The 15452-nt window shown below is 28.5% G+C and overlaps 1 protein-coding gene across 1 annotated transcript; it reads right to left on the bottom strand.

Moving 5' to 3' along the window:
- Positions 1 to 9245: 9245 nt before the first annotated feature.
- Positions 9246 to 10333, bottom strand: LOC109817656 (zinc finger protein ZAT10). The gene has a single exon (XM_020382978.3). It carries the CDS (start codon positions 10242 to 10244, stop codon positions 9516 to 9518), a length of 729 nt encoding a protein of 242 aa, XP_020238567.2. The 5' UTR covers positions 10245 to 10333; the 3' UTR covers positions 9246 to 9515.
- Positions 10334 to 15452: the final 5119 nt, after the last annotated feature.

Here is a 15452-nt window from a genome sequence, read left to right as displayed (position 1 = left end):
TACTCTAAATATGATTTTTAAAATAATTATTATAAAATTAATCATGTTTATACTTTATAAAATTAATTATTAAATGTGTAATTGTGTTTTTGGAAGCTTTTTAATATATTAGGAAAAAATAAATTTTGAGTGTTTTGTTAATTGGCTTTGAAAGTTATTGAAATTATATTATATGTAATTTTTTTCTTACATATCAGTGTCCTAAAAGATTAATCTGACTCAGTCAAGGAGTAAGTAAAGGTTAATCAAGGATTCAATTTAAAGCTTGGTATATTAACAACTTGTGTCCAATTCTTTGATTTATATTTTGTGTATTTAAAGTTTAAACATTTTATTATACACAAGAATAACTTTTAAAAAGCTAAAAAAAATTGTGTTGTAACCAGCAGAAAGTGAGGATGCAAACAACAATTCCTCTTCTGTAACGAACGAGCCTGTCCATTTTTGTTACGTGCACTCCTCTTTTTTTATAAGTTAATTTACTTAAATAACCTTTCCTTATCAAACATATTCCTTTTCCTCACACACTCGTCTTTCACATCACACTCTCCAACCCATCTTTCATCAAACTCTTCTTCCATACTCACTTTTGTGCAGGTCTTTCTAGTCTCCTCCATTTCCCTCCCCACATCTTATTAACATGAATTAAATAAATACATAAAGTAACAAAGCTACAAAACAAAAATTAATTTAAAAAATACTTTCTAAATCTCAATAAAATCACAGTCCAGATAGTTCTTTTGCAACTAAATATAGTCACATTTCTCATCGCAAACTATTTAGCAATTGACATGTTTTTATGATTAAATAAGGTTGGACACGTTGAAATCAAAGTGTTTTTTTTGTATGATGAAAATCAATATTGGAGAATCATGAAACGAAATTAAGGTATAGTTCTAATACATTTTGATAGATAAAAAAAATAGTAGAGGTGAAGTATATATATATATATATATATATATATATATATATATATATATATATATATATAATGTTATTTTTGTTATAAAGTGTATTTGTAATAATAAGAAGATGAAGAAAAAAAAAAAAAGAAACCTGATCTATTTTGAACTGACCTATATAAACTGATTTGAACTACACTGAAAGTTATACTAATTAAGAGTTATTTTTGTTGTATAAGGTTATCTTTGTTACAAAGGGTATTTATAACAAAAATATTAGTAAGATCAATTAAATAATATCTTAACATTTATATAATACTTTTAATATATATAATTAATACAAAATACTATTTTATTTAAATATTTATAAAAATATTATGCTAATTACATTTATTAAATTATATATTAATACGTGTATTTAATTTTATTATGCTTGTATATATGTATATTAATTTTATTTTGATATATAACTTTATAAAAATATTTTGTGATGATAATAAAAATTATTTTTAAGATACATATAAATAATTTTATCAAAACTTATATAATATTTTAAAAATAATAATTAAATTTGTAAATTAAGAGATAAATGATTAAAATATAATATGATCAAATTTGTCAAATGAGAACAATGTTTATTTTAATAAGGAAAGTGGTGTAATAATTTATTTTTAACAGAAACTTTAAAAATATGATATAAAGTGCCATATCTTGAAAATTACGGAAGGAAACGATTGTAATTATTAATATAAGAAAAAATAATATTTTAATATTTATATATCTCGAGAAAATTCTAAAATAAATTATTATGAGCCAATAAAAAAAATGTTTATGGATGATGTGTCGGTGACCTTATCCATTAAGGAATTAAAAACACGTGTAATTAAAATAAAATAGTCATAATTGAATCGTATTGGCCTAAACGTTCTCTTATGAAATGCAGATACACCCTTTCCACGTAAGAATGGTAAAACCTAATCTTGATTCTAGCAGCAGCTAGCTAGGACCTAGGAATCACTAGTTGATAAAACCGTGTCAACTTTTAAAAGAGAAAAGGTACATATAAATAGAAACCGTCTCACGTAGACTCAAACAATTCAATCTCCTATTCGTCTTATTGGATTTAATACTTTGGTTTTCCCACTTGCAAACATTTGACCAAATATAATTATTCTAATTTGGTTCTTAATTGAATGAACTATGAACTCTATTCTCTTTTGTTATCGATCGCCTCCAAATGGCTCCGTCCCAAACAAGCCGATTCATTTCCAATGGCTCTCAATAGTGGCTTGGAAAAAGTAATCAACAAGTTTAAGATTATGTCATTGCTTTAGTCATAAAATCACTCCTTCTTCAAAGTAGGATAGTTTATATTTGAATTCTCCTTCTCGTGTACAAACACACACGTATATATCTTAATTTAGCCTTTCATATCAAATTAACATGTTTCCTAATCGATTATTTAATTAAAGAATATTTTTCCTTTCTTTAATTTCTTTTGATAATGCTTGAATTTCAATAATAACAATAATAAGCATATATAATGCTATATTTACAAAATCATGTATACAATATTCTTTTTATCTAATAAATCAAATTTAACTATAATTTTAAAAAATATTTTTAAAATTCATCTTAATTCCTAATAACTTTATTGGCGTGGTATTGATTGTAGGTTTTTTTCCCTTTGTTGATGACAAATGTTGTGGTTGTATTTGTAGAACAGGAAGAGAGGTTTGCTATGTGTTCAAGGATGCAGCTTGGAACATGATGCACGTGGAAGTTTTGGTGGTTGTGCTAACGAAATAATTGGATGGTGATGAAAATAGTCACACTTGTAGTACCATGGGGTTTATCAGTTTCTGGCTGTACTAGTTTTTTTTTTATTTTTTTTTATGTACTTTTCTTTTTGGGGGGTTGGATTTCAATGTTGAGTGTGGAGATCACTCAGAATCGTATTGAGTTGAAAAGGAAAGAACCCATGAATTGGACAAGGTGATTTCTTGATGATGATGATGATTAGGGGTAACAAGAAAAATGTTTGGTAGACACTAATTAATGCAGGATAAATGGATAATACTTAAAGAAGGAAAGAGGAAAAAAAATACAAATACGATAATTCATATGATGTAATTAAAAGAAAATTAATAAATATTAATAGTGATTGCTATATGTATAAAAAATTCTATATAGTAAGGAAACCATATGTGCTATGTGATAAAGGTTTATGGTTGAAAGGGATAGGAGTGGTAACCTAATGCTAATAAACAATCTGCGAGTGCTAGGTGGAATCAGAGGCGGCTCGTCATTGGGCTCTTCTGCAATTTTGTAACTCTCAAAACTGCTTAATTATATATTTAATTTATATTATTCTCAATATTTAAATATATTTTTACTTGTTATAAAATAATCATATTTTTGAATTTGATCCTATAATTTCTTTTTTATAATTTTCATCGTTTAAAATTTTAAACTATGATTTCAGTTGTGACATTTTAATTACTTATGTATTCATTATGAGATTATATAATCATCTAAAATATTACTAATAATTGTTTGTGATAATTTATTTGTATATAATATTTCTAATTTTTTATTATAAATTTTTAAAATAAATGTTATTTATATACCTTAAAATGATCATTAAAGACAAAAAATAAAAATTATAAATTTTTTAGAGATAAAAATTAAATAAAATATTTTATAGGAAGCAAAACTTAAAATTTTTTATTTTATAGGGACCAAAAAATAATATTTATAAATTTTAAAGGATAAAAAAAATTTAAAAAAATCAAAATCAACATTTACTTATTTTACAGGGAATAAAAACATATTTAAACACATTCTCAATGTCTAATTCTAATCTTCCAATAATCAAATTCAATCTCTCCACTTAATTTATCAAAATCAAATTATTTTGGTCTATTTTTGTTTACCTAAATCTTTTTTTTTTACTTAGAATTTTTATCAAATATTGAAATGTTGTCATTAAAATTTATTAAAGATGTTGATATTTAATATGATATAATTAAATGTAAAATGCGAAAACTAATTAAAAAAATTAAAAATTAAATAAAACTAAAAAATATTAAAAACAAAAAAAAAATACAAAGTTATATTAAGTTTTATATAAAAAGGAATTACATAAACATATTTCAACCATCTAGTTGTCGAGATGGCCAAATAACATCAATCACACACATGTGAGTAGTCTTAGTACTCCATATGGCCAAGTTAGTCAAAGCAATGAGATTTATATTCATGATTAGCACATCCGTTATGATCTCGATATCGTTAGCAATCAAGATCATAAAGTGATCCAAGTTAGTCGATTCATGTGTACACTTTGTCTTATTTGTGATGGTCTCAACACTTTTGATGACCAAGACAATCGAGATGACTAACATGACCACGACTTAAAACTCTTATAAAATGGATTACTTAACTAATAAAGAGAATAAACAAGATTAAGCGACTAACTCGTCATCATTAGTCATATTATTTAATTGGTAAATTAGGAACTAAAGTTTAACAGATTCAAAATCACTATGATTAATATAAATAGTTACACAAATTGAGATAAAACTAATGCTTATTTATTACTTATCTAAATATTTGAATACATCCTAAATTCTAACTTCAGTGTCAGTGTCAGGATGTCTTTTACATGTACCTTACCCCTCATAATTATCTACAAGAAAAAAGTTCATAGAGTCTAACGTTAGAGATCCACTAGTGTACTATTGAACAAATGCAAATTTTAGGATTAAATTTAAAAACCAATTCAATTTAATTCAAAACAAACTTGATTATATTTATGAAATTAATATAATTTGTATAATTAGATATTTTCAAAAATTCTATTATTTTTATCTGGTAGTCATATTACCTAAATTACTTCTTATTATTGTGTTGTTTTCGTAAATTTATTAAACTATATAAATAGATAGTTATGAAATTTTCATATCAATCTATTATAATACTAAAACATGTAATTTAGTGCAGTGTTATGATTTATTCTAACACTAAATAAGTTAGAGGTTATTTTTTTGAAAAGTCTATTTATTTATTTTTTTTAAATATATTATTTTTAATTTATTTTAAAGTAAATTATAAGATAAACCTATTTAAGTAATAATAATTTATTAAATTTAATGTAATATTCTTAGATTATAGATTTATTAATATATTTAAAAATAACTCATTTTAAAGATTCATGTTTAGAGTTAAGTTTACTAGAGTGTGTTTGTTTTAATGATTAAAAGCTTAAAATATTCGTTGGATTAATTCAAAATTAAAGATTCATGAATTGAATTGAAAGTGCATAAAAAATTCTGTAAATATAAAAAAATGAGCACTTACTTAGTATGTTTAAAACATGTTATTACAAAATATTATTATTTATTAGGAGTATTGATCCCTTAATTTAATTTAATTTTTAGAAAATTACGTAGTTAAATCTAACATAATCACGCAAGGTAAGTTTATATGTATATTTTATAGGCTTAGATATCTTATAAAACTAAAAACACCATATAAATTTTGTTTACAGATCTGGAGTCCGGACAAGAAACACCGCTGCTTCAGTGAGTGTCACCTGCTACCGACGTTCGTAGAGGCGGCTCACTAAATTTTATATTTCTATTTTCTTATAATGATATATTCTTTGTTTTCCGAACGGTAGTTATTCGTGGTTCGTTCAGTTCATCCCCGGATTCAATTTTAAAAGTCAATAACGTGACGCTCTACTCAGAAAACTTAGATCAACTACAAAATTAATTAAGATCCAACCATCCCCCATTATTATTGTATACACTATGCTGCTGCACATTAGTTTAAATAATCGTTAGCAAGTGACGTTAGCATTAGCACAATATCACTATGAAGACCCTCTTCAGTTAATACTTTCACCTGTAGGCTGTAGCTGTAGGTATAAATATTAGTTTATACATATAAAAGTAGGAGTATTTTCAACTGATGAAGAGAATAATCTTTTTCATAGAAAACCATAGCTATACTAAATTAATTGACTGAAAAAGAAATGGACTAAAAGAAAGATCCAACAAATGAATGCACAACAAGTGCTGTTTCTTTCACGTTTCTCATGCCTTTCTTCAACGTTTTAAATTCATCTTTCAGATCCATGAATTCTCTTTGGAGATTACTTAAATCATAATTAATGACCTTTAATTAGTTTAGTTTGTTTCTTGGGAAGGTAGTGGTAGTACATTGAAGAAGCTGAGGATGGTGGCAAAGCATACGCAACGTAGGCAAGAGCTTCCTCCATATTTACCTCCCGTACGCAAAGGACACAAATTCCTTCATCTTATCCAAGACTTCATGTTAATTGTATTCAAAGGCAAATTAACATTATTTTGTCTAAATATATATGTTATTTATTTATGGAAGAAACTCGTTTTTCATTCTCCAAAATAATATTGAGCAAGGTAAAGCAGATTAATTATGTATAATATGCAAATTAACATCCACTAATTAATTCATTAATTCAACAAGGTTATCCTTCAAGTTAATTTTGTCATGTTCATGTATACCCTCTCTTCTAAAAAAAATGTATATATACCTTCATGTAAATCCGCATGATAAGGAATATTATACACGTTGCTTTCGAAAGTTTCTTCCTTTAAATACATCAGCAAGCTTTATAATGGAACCCATTTTTATTTATTTATTTGTTTATCATTTTATTCTCAAACAAAAGAAAGGAAACAAAAATAAGAAAAAGAAAGCAGAAAAAAAAATCTCGTCACCAAAAGATTGCTTCGTTTTCCCCGGCCTAAAAAGTTTATTTTCAGATGCTTCTTTTTTTTATTTTTTATTTATCGGCAAACAAGTAACTTTTTTTATATAACATGGTACAGGGTACCATAAACTCATATATAGATGCTCTGGTTTCTTTGGTCTCTGCGTTGTACTATCTTACTAAGTGAGCATCTATTGAGTTCTCACTTGGATTTTGAATAAACTTTTCTGCTTATCAGAAAGAAAAAAAAAAGTTTGGATGAGATTTATTTTGTTTAATTTTTAGGAGGATTAGTGTCAAATGTCAACCCTTAAAAGCCTTCTTCATTCGAATTGAAAGGTACACATATAGAGAAAGTGCTTTAAATTAATATCAAGTTATATTTACATGCACTATTATAAATTACAATATATATGACAATCATGAATTATTGTAAGGATTTAATTAGTTGTATGAATTTTCTCATTTCTATTATTTTAATTTAAACTTGCTTAATTAAAATTGAGGAACAAAATTCGTTAGCATTTTAAAACAATGTGAAGTATCTCTCTCAATCTCCTTTCCTTAGCTCAAAAGTTTTCAAAAGAATACAAAAAAAGAGGTTTATTTTTCTGTGAAAAGCAGTAGTAATTTGCACTCATGACTTCTTCCACAAGAAACGATTGAGGACCTTCCACAATAGAATTAATCTGCATGCAAATTTACTTGTATATGTAGTATAAAATATGCGAAGAGCGTGTTTGGAGGAACCGACTTTGACAACACAACACGCATTAGCATAGAATTCACACTCCTTCAAGCCACAAGTTATTAATTGAAGCCCATCGTCATCTGCCACTGCCTTGTAACATATCCACATAACGCGTGAGGTTACTTTCTCATCCAAAAGTATGGAAAATTATAGTTGCTCACAACTCAATTAACGTAGCTTAGTTGAATGCATAATTAGTACACTGTACCACACGTTGAAGCATTCCCCACACGTCTACTCTTGCCAGATACATACAACTCGGTCATCAGATAACTCCTAAATTACAACTTATTCCACTCATTCCTTCCTAAAGTGTTAATTAATAACGTACCCACCCAGAGTCATGACCTGGCTACAATTGGTTACTTTTTAGTCAAATACATTACTATATTAATTTGTTTTAAATGATTTTTTTTTTTACCGATCTGTAAGAATAAAATAAAATGAGAAGATCGATATGTGGTTTTAATTTCCACTGACTTTTTAAATTAAAAAAAGTAAACAAGTGTTTGGATCTTTGATATTTCATACGTACCTTAATTTTAATTATAAAAGAATTAGAAAGTGTTTCAGTGGAGCTTAGGGGTACTAAAAAGGGTGTGGTGAAAATGTACATATGTTGTCTGATACAAGATTCTGGATAGTGGATACGTACAAAGACTTGTTATTAATTAGTGGGTGGATAGATTTGCCAACCCAATCACAAGTGTCCTTAGCCACAAAATAAAGCGGTTGCAAATTTGGTATAATGATACCAACATGTGCATTAAAGGCAGGAACCACATGGGGAGGGTTTCGGTTCAACCCACCTTACCCATTGCCCTAACATCTAATTGTGTCTACCCTTTCATTAGCACTTCTTTATCTATTATTAATTGTCCCTAAAATCTTTATGCGAGAGATACAGATTACAGAGGACTCGCAACGGATTAATTAGAGAGAAAGAGAAAATATTAGTAACAATTAGTGAGCCATTGAAATTTCAATTCAATTCATTAATGAATACAGTTCATTTAAGCTGTCAAAATGACCTAAACAAAAACAATTAAGCAAGAAAGTAATTTGGTCCCTGCTGTCCCTGCGTTGTTCACGCGGCATGCAGTGGATGTTTTTGTGCCCAAGTAAAACCCCACCTTGTTGATTACACTATTTTAGTGGAGAAGACCTTGACTCAATCCATCCTTAAGTGGTCAATTAATTTGGGTCTCCATACTGTACCCCCCACCATTAATAGACTTCACCCATATATTATATCTTTTGTAACAGTGGTTATTTGGTATTACATTCGACTCTCTTTTAGGGTGCAAATTTGTAATATAATCATAATCCATTCTAATCAAATTGGAAAATTAAAAAACCAGCGTATCATTAATTATGTAGAAAATGTGAAAATTTGTAATAAGTTTAGACATGTGTATTATACCTTTTTCAGTTATTCACACCTTTACCATATTTAATGCAATCTAAATTTAATTTTCCCTTATTTTGTTTTTCATTTTCCTTTTGAAGCAGATATATTCTGCAATTTGTGTACTTGAAGTGAAATCAATTTAAAGAAGAACCTTATTGATTTTCTCATTACTCAACGTAAAGACGATCAGTAATAGAGACAATAAAGTTGAATTAGGTAAAAATTATATATATTTAATTTTCTTCTACCTTTGTAATTAAAACAAGGAATACACAAAAAAGAAAGAAAAACTTGAATATATATATCTCTAAATTCTAATGAATATTTGAATGGTTGATGAATTTAAAGATAATATGTAAATTAAATGGATGCAGCAGTACTGAAGAAGTGAAGTAAATATATAATGGAGACTGAGACATATTTATTCGGGCATAAATAAATATTACTGAGAAAAGAAATTGTTAGATTGAATGGATGACAAAGAAGAGTCCAAAAGCAATGAACAAATTTTGTCTGTACAGATGAGCAGAGCAGAAACAAAATCCGAACCTAATCAGTAATCCCAATCCCCCTAACCCAAAAAAAAAAAGAAAAAGAAAAAAAAAGCAAAGTGGGTGCGATTCATATTCACGATAACAACAAATCCAATAAAATTATAATAAATATTTAATATTGGGCGAACAAATGAAGCTACGGCGTTTCGTCATGAGCGTCTTCTGAAAGAAACAAACGCGACCTCTTGGCGGTTACCGGCAAGGGGCTTTCCACCTCTTGGTCAGCGTTCTTCTTCCCCAAGTCCAACCCCACCGGCGCCCAGAACTCCGTCAGCGGCGCCGGCAAGTTCAGGTCAAACCCGCGGAGGGTGTGAGAGGAGGAGGCAGCACCGCCGTCGGAGGAAGTGACGCCGCTGCTGTGGTTGTTCCCGCCGTCGTAGTGGCAGCGCTTGTGTCCGCCCAAAGCCTGACCCGTCGGGAAAGCCTTGTGACAGATGGAACACTCGTGCATCCTTCCGCCGCCTGTGGTGGAGGCCGAAACGCCGTCGTTGGCTGCGGCGGCGGCGGTGGCGGTGGGTTCCGAGGAGGATTTACGATGGCTGGCCTTGTGTCCGCCGAGTGCTTGGTAGGAAGGAAAGGCTTTGTTGCAAACGGTGCAGCTGTGAGTTAGTTTGAGCGGCGGTGGCGGTGGCGGTGACGGTGAGGGTTGGGTGTTGGTGTTGTTTTTTCCGCCTTGTGCGAGCATGATGAGGCAAAGAGCGAGGTACTCTTCTTCGGTGTCGAAACGCGGTCGTTTAGAGCGTTTTCTTTTAGCCCAAGGGTCGCGGAATTGAAGATCAAGGTCCTCCTCTTGTTGTTGGTAGGTGGTAGTGGTAGGGAAGGGAGCGGTGGGTGGTGTTGGAGAATTCAAAGCCTCTAAAGCCATTGAAAGAAAGACGAATGATTGAGCTTGGTGGAGTGTAGACTATAAAAATAAAGAGTTAGTGGATATGACTTATGAGGAAGTGGGTGTGTGTGTCCATATATATATAGGATTTAGGGAATAGGGATACTCGGTTTGGTTTTAGAGTTAGAGCGAAGTCGGTCAACTAAAGAGGGTAGAAGAGGATACCTGGTTTCATTTCATGACTTTTTCTAAGTCAAAACTACGTTACGTAACACGTCTGCGCTATCTTTACCCTTTTCACTTTTCATTAACCCCCACTCTAAGGGAATGCTCATACGTACCATACCAACACTCCTCTTCTCCCAATCTCGAATCATCCTCTGTGACTCTGTCTATGCTTTTGCCGCTCACACTTTCCACGCTGCGTCTAAAACACGATACTCATTCTATAACTCCATTTCGATTATTATAATTATAAAACGTGTCAATCTTCGCTTCTGCCCTTTTACCCTTTTTACTTCTTTTAAATCTCAACGTAACCTCTCATCACTTGTTCACAACCATTCTACCTAGTAATTTAGTATTTACTTCTTTATCATCATAAATTAATTCATGCTAACGCGGTTATGTTTAACCTTCAACACTTCATTTCTGCAATATATATCTGATCACTTTCTTAATTACAATCACGTTTCTTTTTTGGTGAATTGTCAATCATTCAACATAGCTTTTTATATTTGAATTTTAATATATGAATCGTGTTTTTATGTAATACTTAAGGAAACGTTTAAAATATTTGTTAAAATTAAAAGCAAGTGTCATTTCTCTTTACGAAAGCACACATGCATATGCATGCACATCGCTTTACATCCTTATCGTGGTTGTATGTAGACTGTAGAGCTAGCGCAGATACAAAAATGGAATGTGATTCTAAAGGAATCATGCTAAATTACATATTTGACTGTTTTTCAGATAAGGAAGAAGAAGAAGAAGAAAGAAAAAAAACTTATTTGACTGAATTTTATTTATTTTTGAAAAAGAAAAAAACGAAAATGTACGTGAAGTAGATTAGATGCCTCGTGGCGATAAATACAAGGTTTGGCGAGGGTATGAATGCTGTTCTCTTCTCTTGGGTTTCAACTTTCGTGGTTTGGGCAACCACTTCCACTGCAATCAGAGATCGTTTTTTCGTTTGTTGGCACTTGGCATACAGTTCGCAAACCATTATTTCACCACGTGCCACCTGTAGTTATGACTTTTCAATATATCAACTCCTTTTTCTTAGTACTACTACTTTTATTTTCCTCATCGCCGCAAATTAATACTTACTAATACTTTATTTATTTACTAACTATGAATTTTAAAAATAAGTATTCAAAAAGTAAATTTTAAGGTATTTTTATTTTTTAATGTACTTTTAATAAAAAAATACTGGAAAGCTTTACAGTCGCAGTATAGTCAACTGAAAAATTATTTATTACCGAAGAAAAAGATCAATGAGAATAAATATTTAAAGTACTTTTGGAATAATAAACCTTAATTAGTTGTTTGCTTGATTTCTTAATTATTTTCTCTATTATCTCAACTATTCTGTCTTGTAAAAGGATAAACAATTAAAATCTATACCGTGTAGATTTACCAATTACCATCGACCGAAATTCTGATTAGAACTCAATTGGGTGGGTAGGTGACCGCATTATAATTAAATATCAAATAGCTACTATGGCATCAATATCATGCAGGAACGATCTTTTGAAATAATGATAGTGCATGCCCTGGTTTGCAGGAGTGTGACAAGAAGTCAAGAATATATGTTCAAGATAGAACTTTGGTATATAAGGGAATCCCTAGGGTTGAGACACCAAGTTATAGTCTTGGGTGTCCTGGACATGAATACCCACTAACAAGGTTATCTAGAGGTAGTTCTCGCTTTCTGTGGCGGAACAAAGTCAAATAATAACGAAAAAATAACACTAGCAAATAAACTAATATTTAGAGTTCAATTTTAATAAGTAGTGTATAATAAATTTATTGATTTTTATAAAAGTATTTAAAAGCTATGCATGCATATTATAATTTATTATATATGATTGACTGAAAATATAAAATAATTTTATATTAATGATACATAATCAGCGAACCCTATCATTTACGAGAGATATATCTTTACTTGAATTAAAAATATTTATAATATAGAAAAGTTAACTTTAAAATTAAAATTTTTTACTTAATTAGAAGTTTATGTAACTTTACTAATAATTAGTTTTTGTGAACAAGTCTAATTTGTGATATTTAGTGGATTCTTTTTACTCTCTATGCATGATATTTGAAGTTAAGTCTCACTTAAGAATCTTTTTAGATACTAGCTTAAAAACAAGTTTTTAGAGTTTCTCTGTTAATTTTTTATTTTTAATAAAAAATTCTCAAAACATGTTTATCTTATATCTAAATATCCTCTAAATCAATACCTAATTACACCAAAAGTCATGAATACATGAACTAAGTAATCACTACTTTTAACAAGTCATGAGTATACGAACTAGGTAATTATTACTTCTATCAACTAATTATGATACAATGATGTTAGAAAAAGGAAAATATCACATCATAAAAATTTGGCATGATTAAATTGAGGAAATTAAAAAAAATGATTGTGGGCATATATATATATTCTAGAAGGATAAGGAAAAAAAAAAAAAAAAGAAGAAGGAAAGGCGTGTGTGTGATTTAATATAGAGGTGATAGTGAGTGAAGAGTGGAGTGTGGCAGCGGGGGAGAGGGTAGTTGCTTCACCGACGCAATAAAAAAGGGTTTGGTATATTGACACGCAACGCAGATAAGTTCTTCTAATTGGTGACACGTAGCTCTTCAACTCTCAATCACATGCTTCCACGTGTTCAGGATAACCGACAAACATCATCATATCATGCTAATCACTAATTACTTCAACTGGCCGTGCCCACACTGACCTTAAAAAAAAAAATATACCAAGACTATATTTTATGACATTTATTTATAACTCATTAGATGTTGCTTTCGTATATAAAATAGTTTTAAATAATTTTTTTGTTATTATCATATTAAAATTCGTTTTCATCATTAATTTTATTCGTTTTCGTATATATATTTTTAATTTAAAAAAATATGAGAGACAATAATTTTAATTTATCTATTAAAATAATATAAAATTATCAATTTGTTTTTTATTTTTATTTTTTGAACATATCAGCAATGTGCTAACAAAAATCGACGATATTGCAAGGTGGAAGATCTTTCACATAATAGTAGAATGAAGTAATTTCTTTTTGTAATGATAAGAAACATTATAAGGATGTGATGAATATTGAATTTAGGTCTCAATGCTTCTAATTACTCCAATATTAGAATGAAGTGATTTGATACAAGAGAAAGTAAGTAGAACAAATTAATTTAACAGTAATTAAAAATATTTTATCTCAATACTATTTAGTAAGAGGAAATAAACAAGGAGAAAACAAAAAAAGAGAAGTGTGACGAAGTGTTAAAAAAATAGAAAAAATAAAAGTTATTTGGTAAGTCAAAAATAGAAAGAAATATAATGGAAGTTGAGTATTGTTATGGATAATTTTGTTTGAAAATAAATATATTATTATTTAAATAAATAAATATATATATATATTTTTATAAATAATTTATTTAAACATAATTTTTTACTATATTTTTAAAAACAAATATGATATTCATAAATAAATTTATTTTGAAATATAAATGAAAATTGTTTATTATTTTTAGTATTATTTTCACTATTTATTATTATTAGTATTATATTCATTATTTATTATTATTAGTATTATTTTATTTACTTGTTATTACTATTCTATCTCATCAAAATTTTCACACTTTCCTTCTTTTTTAGGAGATTTATTTTTTATCCCAAAATAACTTCCATACATTTTCTCTCAATTCTCACTCATCTTTTACTTTTTTTTTTTTTAACTATGGGAACTGGGAACGGAGTTTATTCATCACAAGAAAAATATTTTTTCTGATAAAAGCCATTTGAGGTGTTGAAAGTGTGGTTTAGTTAAGATGCTGTTCTTAATTAGCTGTTTTTGGGTCTATTTTTAAACATTAAAAATTTTCATCAGGAATTTATATTCATATTTAATGAAAAAGTTTAGGTTTAATTATAGTTTTTACTCTCAAAGTAATACAATTTCACAAATTCTATTTTTCAAAATATCTTTTTATAAATTTTGTTTTTCAATTTACAAAATATCATGAATTTTGTCCCACACACTTAAATGGTTACAATCAAGACATTTTGTATGCTAACACGGCTAGTGTACGTGTGTGTGTGCCTGAAATAAATGTCAGTATTAGATATGCAAGGTTTATCTCCTTTAATATAAAGGGTATGTGAGAGTAAAATTACATCACTAACTGTATTAAACAATTAATTTTATAAATTAGAGAGATCGATTTTGTTACTATTTTAATATATTTTTCTAATTTATAATTATAAATTTATGGTTTGTCTTTTTAAAATATTTTTATTTATTATTTTAAGAATTAAATATGCTCATGCCTCAAATAAAAATTCACGTTCTCTTCTCTTCGGATAACCCTTTTAGATGGGCTTGTGAAACTTCAATTCACGATTCCAATGGGCTTCCTATATATGTGATGCAAAGTTGGTGGGCTCCTCTGGACCGAAACAAAACAAGACAAACATTCGTGGACTTTTATGACGAGACCCCATATATTGATTTTTTGTGGACTTGATTAAGAGTATACCATTTTGAAATATTTTAGTTTTGCAAAATAAATTTGAATTGAGTACCATCTTCTTTCACACATAATGGTAACCATGGTCACACGACGACCGCTCAAGACTCTATTGGTGGAGGAATATTAAATTATTATTTTTATTTAATCTATATGATATAAAAAAAATTATATAATTAAAGAAAAAATAAATTAATTATAAATAAATAATTAATAATTATTTTTTTCACTCATCAACAAAAATTTATCCATAATTTTATAAAAATAAATTATTAGTATTAAATGTAAAAAAATATTATATATTATTCACTTTTTCCTTTTTTTCCTCTCAGTATAAATTTTTATAAATGTTAATGTAAAATTATAAATAAATAAAAGTTGTTTTTATTTATTTATTTATTAATTATATTTTATTTCTTAAATCATGACATATCTTATTTTATTAAAATCTTAAAATTAAACCATAAAATCTTCAATATG

This window comes from Cajanus cajan, chromosome 7 (assembly GCF_000230855.2).
Source record: "Cajanus cajan strain Asha chromosome 7, NIPB_CcT2T_4, whole genome shotgun sequence".
Classification (NCBI taxonomy): Eukaryota; Viridiplantae; Streptophyta; class Magnoliopsida; order Fabales; family Fabaceae; genus Cajanus; species Cajanus cajan.
The sequence above is the reverse complement of the archived record's forward strand: the minus strand, read 5'-3'. Positions and strand labels throughout refer to the sequence as shown.

Bases quoted from the DNA above. Each gene is read 5' to 3' on its own strand.
- LOC109817656 (XM_020382978.3), bottom strand. From the start codon at position 10,244: ATGGCTTTAGAGGCTTTGAATTCTCCAACACCACCCACCGCTCCCTTC.